Source organism: Bombina bombina, chromosome 3 (genome assembly GCF_027579735.1).
Source record: "Bombina bombina isolate aBomBom1 chromosome 3, aBomBom1.pri, whole genome shotgun sequence".
Taxonomy (NCBI): Eukaryota; Metazoa; Chordata; class Amphibia; order Anura; family Bombinatoridae; genus Bombina; species Bombina bombina.
The window spans coordinates 408,950,928-408,965,155 of NC_069501.1; the positions used below are offsets into that span (position 1 = coordinate 408,950,928).

At 38.9% G+C, this 14,228-nt stretch overlaps 1 protein-coding gene across 1 annotated transcript in view; it reads right to left on the bottom strand.

Annotated features, from left to right (window-relative positions):
* Positions 1–3,547: 3,547 nt before the first annotated feature.
* Positions 3,548–14,228, bottom strand: part of MAPKAPK2 (MAPK activated protein kinase 2) — a 228,942-nt gene continuing 218,261 nt past the window's right edge. The window contains exons 8-10 of the mRNA XM_053706589.1: positions 8,176–8,261; positions 5,091–5,171; positions 3,548–4,974 (exon numbers count right to left, since the gene is read on the bottom strand). Coding sequence (XP_053562564.1) covers positions 4,840–4,974; positions 5,091–5,171; positions 8,176–8,261 — 302 coding nt within the window. The 3' untranslated portion in view covers positions 3,548–4,839. The remainder of the gene's footprint in view (positions 4,975–5,090; positions 5,172–8,175; positions 8,262–14,228) is intronic.

Sequence of the window (14,228 nt, forward strand, 5' to 3'; positions counted from 1 at the left end):
CCTAGCATTGTCAGCGCACTCTGTTCTCACCCCAGAGTGATCACGCTTGCCTCTTAGTTCTGGTAATTTAGACAAAACTTCAGTCATAACAGTAGCCATATCTTGTAATGTTATCTGTAATGGCCGCCCAGATGTACTAGGCGCCAAAATATCACGCACCTCCCGGGCGGGAGATGCAGGTACTGCCGCGTGAGGCGAGTTAGTCGGCATAACTCTCCCCTCGCTGTTTGGTGAAATTTGTTCACATTGTACAGATTGACTTTTATTTAAAGTAGCATCAATACAGTTAGTACATAAATTTCTATTGGGCTCCACCTTGGCATTGGAACAAATGACACAGATATCTTCCTCTGAGTCAGACATGTTTAACACACTAGCAAAAAACTTACAACTTGGTTATAATCTTTTCTAGCAAAAAACGTACTGTGCCTCAAAGAGGTACTAACGATTAAATGACAGTTGAAATAGTGAACTGAAAAACAGTTATAGCATCAAACTTTAAAACAACAAAACTTTTAGCAAAGGTTTGTTCCCATTAGTAAAATAACAATAATTAAATTTGACATAAAAAATACAAAGCAACGTTTTTATTCACAGTCACTAAGGATTCTCACAGCTCTGCTGAGAGAATTTACCTCCCTTCAAAGAAGTTTGAAGACCCCTGAGATCTATCAGAGATGAACCGGATCATGCAGGAAAAATAAAAGTAACTGACTGGTATTTTTTGATGCGTAGCAAAGAGCGCCAAAACGGCCCCTCCCTCTCCCACACAGCAGTGAAGAGAAACGAAACTGTCACAAATAAAGCAAAAAACTGCCAAGTGGAAAATAATGCCCAAATAATTATTCACACAGTACCTCAGCAATGTAAACGATTCTACATTCCAGCAAAAACGTTTAACATGATAAATAGTTATTAAAAAGGATTAGTGACCTTTAACAGAGTAGTTCCGGTGAAATACCATCCCCAGAATACTGAAGTGTATACATACATGTCATTTTAACGGTATGGCAGGATTTTCTCATCAATTCCATTCAGAAAATAAAAACTGCTACATACCTCAATGCAGATTCCTCTGCCCGCTGTCCCCTGATCTGAAGCCTTTACCTCCCTCAGATGGCCGAGAACAGCAATATGATCTTAACTACTCCGGTTAAAATCATAGTAAAAAACTCTGACAGATTCTTCCTCAAACTCTGCCAGAGAAGTAATAACACGCTCCGGTGCTATTTTAAAATAACAAACTTTTGATTGAAGTCATAAAAACTAAGTATAATCACCATAGTCCTCTCACACATCCTATCTAGTCGTTGGGTGCAAGAGAATGACTGGGACTGACGTAGAGGGGAGGAGCTATATGCAGCTCTGCTGGGTGAATCCTCTTGCATTTCCTGTTGGGGAGGAGTTATATCCCAGAAGTAATGATGACCCGTGGACTGATCACACATAACAGAAGAAAATTGCATCACAAATAAAATGATTAGCATGTTGCAGTAAGCGAACAATGCTAGATATGTCAAAATCCAATTCATGTTGCGCTAAATTTTCCCACCAGAAAGTTGATGCAGCCGCAACATCACCCAAAGAAATAGCAGGTCTGAGAAGATGACCTGAATATAAATAGGCCTTCCTTAGATAAGATTCAAGTTTCCTATCTAAAGGATCCCTAAAGGAAGTGCTATCTTCCATAGGAATAGTGGTACGTTTAGAAAGAGTAGAAATAGTCCCATCAACTTTGGGGACCTTTTCCCAAAACTCTATAGATTTTGCTGGTAAAGGATACAATCTCTTAAACCTTGAAGAAGGAATAAAGGAAGTACCTGGCTTATTCCATTCCCTAGAAATCATATCAGAAATAGCCTCAGGAATGGGAAAAACACCTGGGGAAACCACAGGAGGTTTAAAAACAGTATTTAAACGTTTATTAGACTGAACGTCAATAGGACTGGTTACCTCAATATCCAAAATAATTAACACTTCTTTTAATAAATAACGCTTATACTCTATTTTAAATAAATAAGTAGATTTGTCAGTGTCAATATCTGAGGAAGGATCTTCTGTTTCAGATAGATCCTCATCAGAAGAGGATGAATTATTATGTTGTTGGTCATTTGAAATTTCATCAGCTAAATGAGAAGTTTTAAAAGACCTTTTACATTTATTAGAAGGTGGAAATGCAGACAAAGCCTTCATAATAGAATCAGAAACAAATTCTTTAACATATACAGGTATATCATGCACATTAGAAGTTGAAGGAACTGCAACTGGCAATGTACTATTACTGATAGAAACACTATCTGCATGTAAAAGTTTATCATGACAACTATTACAAATGACATTCGGTGGAATAGTTTCTACAATTTTACAACAAATGCACTTAGCTTTTGTAGAACCCATGTCAGGCAGCAATGTTCCAGCAGAAACTTCAGAGGCAGGATCAGATTGGGACATCTTGCTCAATGTAAGAGAAAAAACAACATATAAAGCAAAATTATCTATTTCCTTAAATGACAGTTTCAGGAATGGGAAAAAATGCAAAAGCATAGGCCTCTTGATAGAAAAGAAAACAGGAGGCAAACAACAATGGGGTATTGAAATAATGAAGAAAAATTGGCGCCAAGTATGACACACAACGTAACGTAAACTTTTTTGGCGCCAAAAATGACCGGAAATGACACACTTGCGTCACTAATGACGCCGCTGTGTGAAAGGTCTCGAGAGGAATCGGGCTTCAACAATGCTGAGAAGCGCATATCAACGTAGAAATCTTAGCACAAACTTACTTCACCACCTCCATAGGAGGCAAAGTTTGTAAAACTGAATTGTGGGTGTGGTGAGGGGTGTATTTATAGGCATTTTGAGGTTTGGGAAACTTTGCCCCTCCTGGTAGGATTGTATATCCCATATGTCACTAGCTCATGGACTCTTGCCAATTACATGAAAGAAATAACAAACTCTTGATTGAAGAAATAAAAACTACAAATCTAACACCACATACTCTTTACCCTCCCGTGGAGATGCTACTTGTTAGAGAGGCAAAGAGAATGACTAGGGGGGCGGAGCCTGAGGGGAGCTATATGGACAGCTCTGCTGTGTGCTCTCTTTGCCACTTCCTGTAGGGATTGAGAATATCCCACAAGTAAGGATGAATCCGTGGACTGGATACACCATGTAAGAGAAATACAGAGCATCTGTAGCATGTGAACATTTTAGACAAAAAAAAAAAAGCAAACACCCAAAACGTTTTTTCAAATATTAAAACCGTTTAGTAAAACAACTTGATCATACAAAATTATAATTTTACAACAATTGTAAAGGAAATAAAATTACTTTCTGGGGAAGAGGCGAAACTTCAATTCAATTTGAGAAGAAGAAAAAAAAAAGTAATCTATAGCACAATGAGAATTACAAAAATAGAACAGAAACCCCCATGTCCATACCAGATGACTACTTTTTACCTCCTCCCCATATTTCACCAGATAATATGTATGTTTCAAAAACATCCATCCTGCCATTTCTGCATAATTATTGCCCTGCCAAGAAAACACTAGTTGTATAATTTTTATTCTTTGATTGATATGTAAATATTGTGACATTATTGTTTATGGGGGGGAATATTGCATTGTGGGACAGGTACATGATGTAATAAGCTATGATGGTCAAACAACAGACATACAGAGAGAGAGAGAGAGAGAGAGAGTTCCAGGAACGTAAAAAACAAATTCTAGTGTACAATAAAGTTTAAAAAAAAAAAAAAAAAAAAAAGGAAAAGAAGAGTATCAAGTTAGAGGAAGTGTGTAAAACATACAATTGGAGTGGCTATGTAACAGAAAGTGTCTGTGATATAATATGTAAATTTAAAATGAGACCAATTTGTAAATACTTGTTTAAAAAAAATAAAAATAAAAGTGATAGCAGCTTTGTCATCATGAATTGGTCATAAACCAACTTTGGCACCATAGACCCGGCTGCCATTATATCACACACACACACACACAGGCCTTCAAATAAGGAATTGTCTGGCTGGATGTCAGGCTCTCTCGCGTGTACAAAACGAATTTCCAATCATCCTGTCCAACAAAAACATTAAATCTAAAAACAGCATATTGTTGATATTTGGTTGTATTTAAGGCATTTCTAAGAGGAGAGAAAAAAAAAACCTGACAGGCACTAAGGGAATAATGGCTAATTTTAAACAGAAAAACCAAAATCTGAAGCAGGGCAGTGAATGGGTTAATAGCTAAAAACGGTTATATTTACAAAAGGGAAATAAATGTTTTTGATGCTAAAAGGTTTTGAATCAAATATATTTACTAAGTTGAAATCCTTTCTCTGCTAAGAGAATGAGACAGATTTTAATTTAGGAAATATGTTTAAAATGTAAGTTTCCACTACTAAAATGGTAGCCATACCATAACTTTTGCATAGAATCCATTATCTGTTTAACGTGAAACTTAAAATTCCTCAGCCTCATTTTCGCAGTCATGAGACACTAATACAGAATAAAATCCTTATTGTGGATGGTTGTGGTTTTAAAAATACTTTTTCATATATAAAATATACTGTGAATATTCTCTAAAAACAAAAAAATAAAACTTAATGATAAAAAAGAAAGAAAAAAAAAACATTCCAGACTAAAATGGAGTATAGAAGCACGAAAACCGTGAGTCAAGTCAAGTCCCATGCCAGGTGCCAGTTCCTCTGAATTACCGCCACGGTCTATTATTGATTACTGTGGCATTTATAGGCCACAATTACTGCTAACACTGAGTCGGCATACAGAATACAAGGCATTTCAGGCACCAACGGTAATCGGCCAAACAAACTAGAGGTGCAAGTTCAGTGAGTGGCTACGTGTGGGCTGATTTTCTTTCGCCTCTTCTGGAGGAGTGGATTAGAGGAATCTTCAATCTTTTTAATCTTAATCTGCTCATAATCCACTCTCATCGTGGCCAAGGCACTTGTCATCTCCTCCTACGAGAGAAAAAGAAGAAAGTGTGACACAATGGTAAGAAGATTAAAAAAACCTGATAAATGAGGGAAAGGGGGGAAAAACACACACAAAATACCCAGGATCCTCCTCCTCTCACCTTAACATCTTCCCATAAGTCCTTTTCTTCCTTGAGAACCCGGCTAGTGTGAAGAGGTGTTGGTGGCACCTGCATTGACTGCTGTTATAAAGGACAAAGAGGCGTTATATTACCTAACAAGGTTATCATAGAGAGACTTCATACACAAGCAGCACAAAAGAATGTTGTAAAAATGCATTAAATGTATTTATTCGGGTTCAAAACATTAGATGCAAAAGAAAAATACAAAAAGCAAGCCCTTCATAGGGACCTGGCCATGCATTTTGTAAAAGATATTAAAGGGACAGTTATTTTTTAAAAAGATAGATAACGCCTTTACTACCCATTCCCCAGCTTTGCCCAACAAACATTGTTATTTTAATATATTTTACAACTACAACTTTAAATCTCTGTCTGTTTTTAAGTCCCTGCAGGCCAACTTTATCTCAGTTAATGTTATAAGCTGTTCACAGCAAGATAGAGCTAGTTCAAGTGTATCATATAGATAACACTGTGCTCACTTCTGTAGAGTTACAAATGAGAACGCACTGATTGGCCAAAATGGAAGCACTGAGGTAAGAAAGCATTCTGCAGAGGCTTAGATAGCAGGTAACCACAGAGGTAAAAAGTATATTAATGTAACTGTGTTGGTTATACAAAAATGGGTAAAGGGTAATAAAAGTGATTATCTTTTTAAACAAATCACAATTTTGGAGTAGACTGTCCCTTTAATCAAGCAAGGAATGGCTGCAGAAAGTATACACACAACACCTAATACAGTAGTCTAAATATGTCCTGCAACAGATCTTATGATGCCCTAAGGGCTGGCTCCATCTAGTGGCTGGGTGAAACATGTTATTCTATGCCGCTGTTTGGAATGGACATGTAAAATTTGAGAGGCAAATTCATATGTTAAGAGGAATATGAAGTGAGAGTGTCCTGTGAGTTCTTTATCAGCAAAAGGACCATTGTGAGAACACTATTTGGAGCTAAATGTGTTTTTTAACACACTTGTCATAGGAATAAGTGCATGCACCATCTTAAAAGGACCCCTGAAGACTGTTTAACTTTCGATGATGAACCTTTTGGACGTTAAGTGGGTATTGAAAAGAACCCCCCCTTGAAAATAATCACATTTTGCTGCTTTGCAGCCTGAAATAAAGACAAACACATTTTTTGTTTATCCAGTTGTAATTACACAATTTATAACATCCAAGTGAAAGATATAACACCAACATGTCAGGCAAAAATAAAGACAATTCAAAAACAGAATCACCGAGTTAGAAAAAGGGTCACCCCCTCCTAAAATTACTTGTAAACTCAGGTGTAGCTAATCACCTTCTCAACGGCACACACAAAGCCATTTGACCTTCAACTGTGATCAGCTGTGGGCATATTGATTAGCTCAGCATAAAACAAGCTTTCCTGGAGCATCTCATTCCACGGTAGTACAACTGAAGCAAACAATCAACTATGGGTGGCAAGGAACTGTCAAAAGATCTCCGGGATAATGTGGTGGACAGGTACAAGTCAGGAGATGGATACAAGAAAATAACAAAGGCTTTATCAATGCCTAGAAGTACAGTGAAGTCTATTATTAAGAACTGGAAGGTATTTGGTACAACACAGACCCTCTCTGGATCAGGACGTCGCTAAGAGCCAGGAGGAAACTGGTCAGGGAGGCTACCAAAAGGCCCACAGCAACTATTAAGCAGTTGCAGGAATTTGTGACAAAGAGTTGTTATTGTGTGCATGTGACAACAATATCACAAATTCTCCACAAATGTGGCTTGTATGGGAGGGTTGCAAGAAAAAAGCCATTCCTGAAGAAAGGCCACATGCAATCATGACTGAGCCGTAACACACCTAGAAGATTCTGAGGCCACATGGAAAAAGGTGTTATGGTCAGAGACGACTAAAATTGAATTATTTGGCCTCAACACCAAACTATATGTCTGGAGGAAATCCAACAGAGCTCACCATCTAAATGACACCATACCTACAATAAAGCAAGGAGGTGGTAATATCCTGATATGGGGGTGTTTCTTTGCAGCAGACACTGGAGCACTTGTAGAGATTGAAGGAATAACGGTTGGGGCAAAATACCTTCAAATTCTTGAGGAAAATCTGTTGCCCTCTGCCAGGAAGTTGCCAATGGGAAGGTGGTTTACCTTCCAACAGGACAATGACCCAAAGCACACAGCAAAAATGCCCACACAGTGGTTGAAGGAGAAAAATGTGAATGTCCGTGCATGGCCTAGTCAGAGCCCAGACTTAAACCCCATTGAATATCTGTGGCATGACTTGAAGACTGCAGTCCACAAACGGTCACCATCAAATGCAACGGAACTGGAGCAGTTCTGCAAAAAAGAGTGGGCAAATATTGCACAGTCTAGATGTGCAAAGTTAGTAGAGACAGATCCCAACAGACTAGAGGCTGTAATTAAAGCAAAAGGTGGTTCAACAAAATACTGACACAAGGGGTGATCCTTTTTTCAACTCGGCAATTGAGTTTGAATGGTCTTTATTTTTGCCTAACATGTTGGTGTTATATCTTTCATTCGGATGTTATAAGTTGCACTAAGTAATTACAACTGGATAAACAAAAACTGTGTCTGTCTTTATGGTCTGTCTTTATGTCAGGCTGCAAAGCAACAAAATGTGATTATTTTCAAGGGGGGTGATTCTTTTCAATACCAACTGTATGAGTACTGTTGTCCTGTGTGGCTAAGGCCACTTGAGTGCAGGGCTATAGTCCCAAGACAGTTTGGGGATAAGTAAAAGACAACTTTGTATTGTAATCTCTGTATTATGTTTTTTACTGGTGATCTATCCTCTTTACAATAAATTAGGATTTTGCTTCTTTTTAGTATTAAATATGCCTCAGTGCTGAGGTTTGTATAAACGTACTATCAAGACAACCAGGAGATGTAGAATTGTGTTGGACAAGCTGAGTTCCCTGTGTGAAACTGGAGAATGGTGGTCAATGCTTTTAACCACACGCTTGTACTGTAGCTTAACAGGCGATGTGTGTATAGCTCAGACCACTTCTATCTAATTTGTTTAAAATGGACCAAACTTTGATAACCCTTTCAAGTCCACTTACTATTATCCAAGGGTGGTTCATGAACTCTGTGATCGTCATCCTCTGTGTTGGATCTGTCTTTAGGAGATTTCTTATCAACTGTTTCACTGTTGAAAGAAATTTGGAGAGGGGAAAAAAAAAAAAAAAAAAGTTATCTAAACAGTGACTGGAATTTATTAGATGTCAATTCTTATGTGGTATGTAATTGAATATCCCTGTAGAAAAGTACAAAACCATTTTTTTCAGATTAAAAAGGAACTAAAAAAATACTTTAAAAAGGGACTGGTGTGTCTTCAATAGGTGCAGAAAGCAGAATATGCTGGAATGTGGCTTAAAAGGACAGAGTGCTGTAAAATTGGTTTTCCCCTTAATGTGTTCTCAATGACTTGTTACACCAACTGATCCTTTAGGTTTGTTTTTGAATATGAAGAAGCCGTTTTGGATAGATTAAACCACAACCCATATAAATAAGCAGAGTTTGCAGAGAAAGCATACATCCTTATATTTTTCCTCTATATACAATACTCCCTCCTAGTCCCCTGCAGTAACACTGTGGCAGATGGCGATTTGCAAGATCCTATAATCCCTAAGACCAGCAATGTGTGCTCTATGCATCAGCGGCGTATCACCTACGGCACAGTTTAGTTGAGGACTATGATTTACATTCTGTGGGCTTCTTGCACAGACCTACCCCTGCATCAGTGCACAGTGTTATGACTTGCGAGACCCATATACCAGAGAGATGCTGTGCAAGTGAGTAATAAGGTTACATGTGCTGTGAACTGATGCAGGGGCAGGTCTGTGCAAGGAGCCCACAGTATGCAAATCATAGTCCTCATCTAAGCTGTGCCGTAGAAATACGCCGCTGATGCAGAGAGCGCACATTGACGATTTCTGGGAATATGGGATCTTGCGAATCACCATCTGCCACAGTGTTACTGCAAGGGACTAGGGAGTAAATGTGCCGCACAGAACTGTGAGTCAATAACACAACTATGTGATGTGCTGCAGAACTTTTGTAACCCTGTGCTATGTGCTGTACAGAACCGAGTCAATAACACAACAATGCAATGTGCTGCAGGTACCTGGGGCAGTAGGAGATGTGCGGAATGTGTAAGAGGGAGCCCACAGAAATGGTAAGGCTGGGTAATTAGCCGTATGATGGCTACAGTGTAGATTGTGTGCACTGTAATTCAGTAGCATAGAATCTGCCTTCAAATAGCGGAGCAAAATAAACAAGCCCAAAACAAATGGCTTTGTTTGCACAAATATCAAAAATATTAATAAGGAACAAGCTGCAAAACACAAAATCCTCACAGCCTGCAGGTTTGTCAGGATTTCAGCTGTCACTGTGGATTTGCATACGGCCTATGATTGGAGGGTGGGCGTGTAACCTCAAAGATAATTATTACAAAATGTATTTTTTTTTTAATATTTCTTTCTATGTCTCATTTCATTAGTTAGTGCATTTACTATTGGTATACAGATATGTGCTAGTGTATACTGGCCTTTTTGGGAATAGGTAGAGATAAAACAGGCAAGAATAGCTTCAAATGACAAAATAAAAGGAAAGTTAGCTATTTGTGAACAATTTAATACACTCCAGCAGGTAAAAAGGGGAGAACATGTTACAGAACACTGTCTTTTTAAAGAGAATGTAAATTATTTGCTGAAACTGCTTTTCAATAGCCAACTCCACCCACCACTTACCTTAGTTGGAAGAGCAAATCTGGCCTCATTCTTCAGATAACCTAGCCACAGTCATTATGTTAGTATAATGTGCATTGCTTTGCATTTGTTTTTAGGTAATGCCAATTAGGGAAAGATATGTAACAGGATCTATGATTAAAGCTAGTGATGGGCCAAAACACGTAAAACTGCCCAGCCTGCATGCCTTTTATGTAAGACTCTTCTTCTAGTGTTTTATACAATGGAATGAAGTTTGAGAATTATATTAAAACCTCTTACTAATTTGGTTGATGTGGCAGGGTTAGCCTTGAGAAGTCAGCAATGTGTATTTTAAGTTCTGATAATTATATAATCCACAATTTTCAAAGCTAAATTACATGACATGGGGCAAAATAAATACTGCAAACACAAACATTTTACATAAAAACTTGCTTACCTGATAAATGTATTTCTTTCTTGACACGGTGAGTCCACGGATCGTTAATAAAGTTGGGAATATCACTTCTGGCCAGCAGGAGGAGGCAAAGAGCACCACAGCAAGGCTAAGTATAACTTCCCTTCCCACAACCCCCAATCATTCGACCGAAGGAAAAGGCGAGAAAGGAAATAACACATGGTGTAGAGGTGCTTGAGGTTTATATTAAAAAACTGTCTGAAAACAAGGGAGGGCAGTGGACTCGCCGTGTCAAGAAATAAATAAATCAGGTAGGCATAAATTTTGTTTTCTCTTTCTTAAGACACGGTGAGTCCACGGATCATCAATTACTGTTGGGAATCAATACCCAAGCTAGAGGACACAGATGATTAGGGAGGGATAAGACAGGTAACCTTGCTTGAAGAACCTTTCTCCCAAAAGAAGCCTCAGCGGAGGCAAAAGTGTGCAAAGAAGACCAGGTCGCAGCCTTACAAATCTGTTCTACAGATGCCTCATTTTTGAAGGCCCAAGAAGAAGAAACCGCCCTAGTGGAATGAGCTGTATTTCTCTGAGGAGGCTGCTGTCCAGCAGTCTCATATGCCAAACGAATAATACTTCTCAACCAGATAGAAAGAAGTGGCAGTAGCTTTCTGTCCTTTACGTTTCCCAGAAAAGCAAACAAACAATGCAGAAGACTGACGAAAGTCCTTAATAGCCTGCAAATAGAATTTAAGAGCCCGCACAACATCTAGGTTGTTTAACAACCGCTCCTTGTGAGAGGAAGGATTAGGAATGATAGAAGGAACAACAATTTCCGGATTAATTTTTCTGCCCAAAACAACCTTAGGAAGAAAACCAAACTTGGTACGAAGAACTGCCTTGTCTGCATGAAATATGAGATAAGGAGAGTCACACTGCAAAGCTGGGAGTTCAAAAACCCTCCGAGCAGAAGATATAGCCAGAACAAAACTTTCCAAGATAATAACTTAATATCTATGGAATGCATAGGCTTAAACGGAGCCTGTTGCAAAACTTTAAGAACAAGATTAAGACTCCGAGGTGAAGCAAAAGATTTAAACAAGCCTGATTCTGACCAGGGCCTGACAAAAAGATTGTACATCAGAAACGTCCGCCAGACGCTTGTGTAGCAAAATACCGTATTGTTCCGAGTATAGGCCGCTCCTGAATATAAGCCGCACCCTTAAAGTTTGGTGCCATTTTAAAGAAATTACATTTTTAACTCTTAGCCTCCCTCCCTGACAGATAAGTTTCCTTACCCTCCCCCCTCACACACACATCCCCCTCATAACCCTCACAGGCTGCCTCCTCCCCTCACACAGTGCCCACTATATTAACTACCTACATTACACAAGCCTCCCCTCAGCCATCCCCATACTCTTAGCCCTCTTCTTCCTCACACAACCCCCTCCTCACCAATCCTGACTCACCCTCCTGTCACAGTTTATAACTCACAGCAGCTCTTATCTTAAGCCCCTGCCACTCCCATCCTGAGGACATCAATGTTGCTGGGGACATACTAAAACCAAATATTTCCAAGTTGGTGTGCAAGATAACCATATGCAGAACATGTGTATCCCAAATAGAGACTCAATGAGTGACTCACCCTGTCTACGCCGCTTCTTAGCATGTTCGGTCCTCAGTAGTACAGTGGTCAACTCTTCCATCAAGTGCCACTACATATAGCACCTACCCCAGATAGCTCTTAACCAGGAATAACACTTGCCTTAGTTCCCTGCTCCTGGTGATTAACCAGTACAGTCCTTGCTCCGCCTGACCAGGGTAAGTCTCCTCCTCGTTTCTTCCGGGAACAGGTGATCAGGAACAGCATCTAACGTCACTAGCACGCCACACATTCAAACAGGAAGTTGCTGTGTGTTTGCCCAAACCCCTCCCTGTAACAACAGCACTTCCGCCCAACCCCAACCACACCATTCAAGGTAGCATCCCGATTATAGGCCGCACCCCTGATTTCAAGTCTTACATATGGGGAAAAAAGTGCGGCCTATACAATACGGTAGATAGAAATCTGACCCTTGAGGGTACTAACAGATAACTCCTTCTCCAGGACTTCCTGGAGAAAAGATAAGATCCTTGGGATCCTGACCCTACTCCAAGAATATCCTTAAGACTCACACCAAAAAAGATTTTTTTTTTTTTATATATTTATTTTGAATCCAGTACAGGTATACCTCACTTTACAGCGCTTCACTTTACAGCGATTCGCTAATACAGCGCTTTGTGGAGCTGAAGTTCAACCTTCAAGGATTTTGAAACAGTGCTGTAAATCATTGTGAGATTGCGAGAAAAGTGACTGGCACCATTTTGTTATGCTTAGTTCACTCTGTTAACTGCATTGCAGTGCAATCTGTGCCTCAGTGCTATAGTCTGGCAAATTTTACTACAGTAATTGTCACTATTTTACAGGTACAGTATTTATTGAATACTAATTGAATACTTGCTGTGCTAGTGTTAAACTAAACGTATCACTATTGCACCCCTAATATTAGTTAGTTCAAACATGTTTTTAAGATTTTAAACACTGAAAAGAAAGCTAAAACTGCCTTGTTTCACTTTAAGGCGGTTTTCACTTTACAGCGGGGCTCCGGTCCCTAACCCGCTGTATGAGCGGGGTATACCTGTACAGTGTACAATCAGATAAATCAAACCTTTTATGCCTCACAGGGCAAGGTAAAGCATATTGAAAAACAAAATATTACAGAATACAAGACATATATACTTTGTCACATTTGATTAATCATCTCAATGAGGACAATATTTGTACACTGAGCTGGGTTTTTTCTGTTTACCATAAAAAGAAGGAGAAAAAGAAAACCAAAAAAAGCAAGAAACAACAAAAACAAAAGCCGAGAACATGAACAAAAGACGAGAGAAGAAAGAGAGAAGAAAAAAAAAAAAAGGAACCTCTCGCTTCGACCCCTTTCTCTTAACCAGACTTGATATTAAATTTCTAAACTATTGGATATCCATGTATGTGGAAAGAGATTTAGTAAGACCATTTCAGCAAAGCTTACTGAAGATGTAAAAGGCGCTAAAATCTGTTTTTGTATAGGCCTGGGATAGGAGTTAATAATAGGAAACCACCCTAGAAGAAACTTTTTAAATCTAGCTTCCGAGGCCTCCTGTAGATGATATGATTCAAAAATAATTTGATCTTGGATAGCGTACAAGATCTCGGATAGAACCGGCCCTTTTTTTACTTTCCACTTTTTAAGAATGCTCTGTCTTACAGCTAATATTGAGGTATTTAGAGAACAAGTCCAATGCCTGTCCGAACTAGTCGTTGATTCAACCAGCAGGATAATGTCCCGGAACGTGAGAGAGACAGTAACCCCGTGTGTATTATTAAACCAATATATAAATTTCAGCCAGAGCTGATTTATCTTAGGACAAGTCCAAAACATATGTAGTAAGTCCGCTTCCTTATACATACACCTAGGGCAATGAGCTGATCTGGATGGATAGAATCGTGCTAATTTAACTGGATAGAGATAAAAATTGTTTATAAATTTCATATGCGATTCTTTCCATGTTGAGGGGACTTTACAGTTTTCTAAAGATTTAAAACTTTGTATAATTCTCTCGGGCTCTGTATCCCCGATTGACCTATTCCAGTACTCGCTGATCTTGCTGAGGAAGCCTTGCGTTTGTTTGGAAAGCATAATGTCATAAATTAATGAGATCGAAGTGGCACCTGCCCCAACTTTCTGTATTAAACCTCTGATATCGGACCATGCAACTGATAAGGGAAACCTCCAAGGCTGTGACACAATAAAATTACGTACCTGAAAGAACGCAAATAGATCCAATCTTGATAATTGAAAAAGGGAAAACAGAGTTTCACCTTCTAATACTACCTCATCTGCACCAATTAGTTGAGAAATTTTATTTAACCCTTTTTCAGCCCAATTCTTAAAAGTTTTCTGACGTA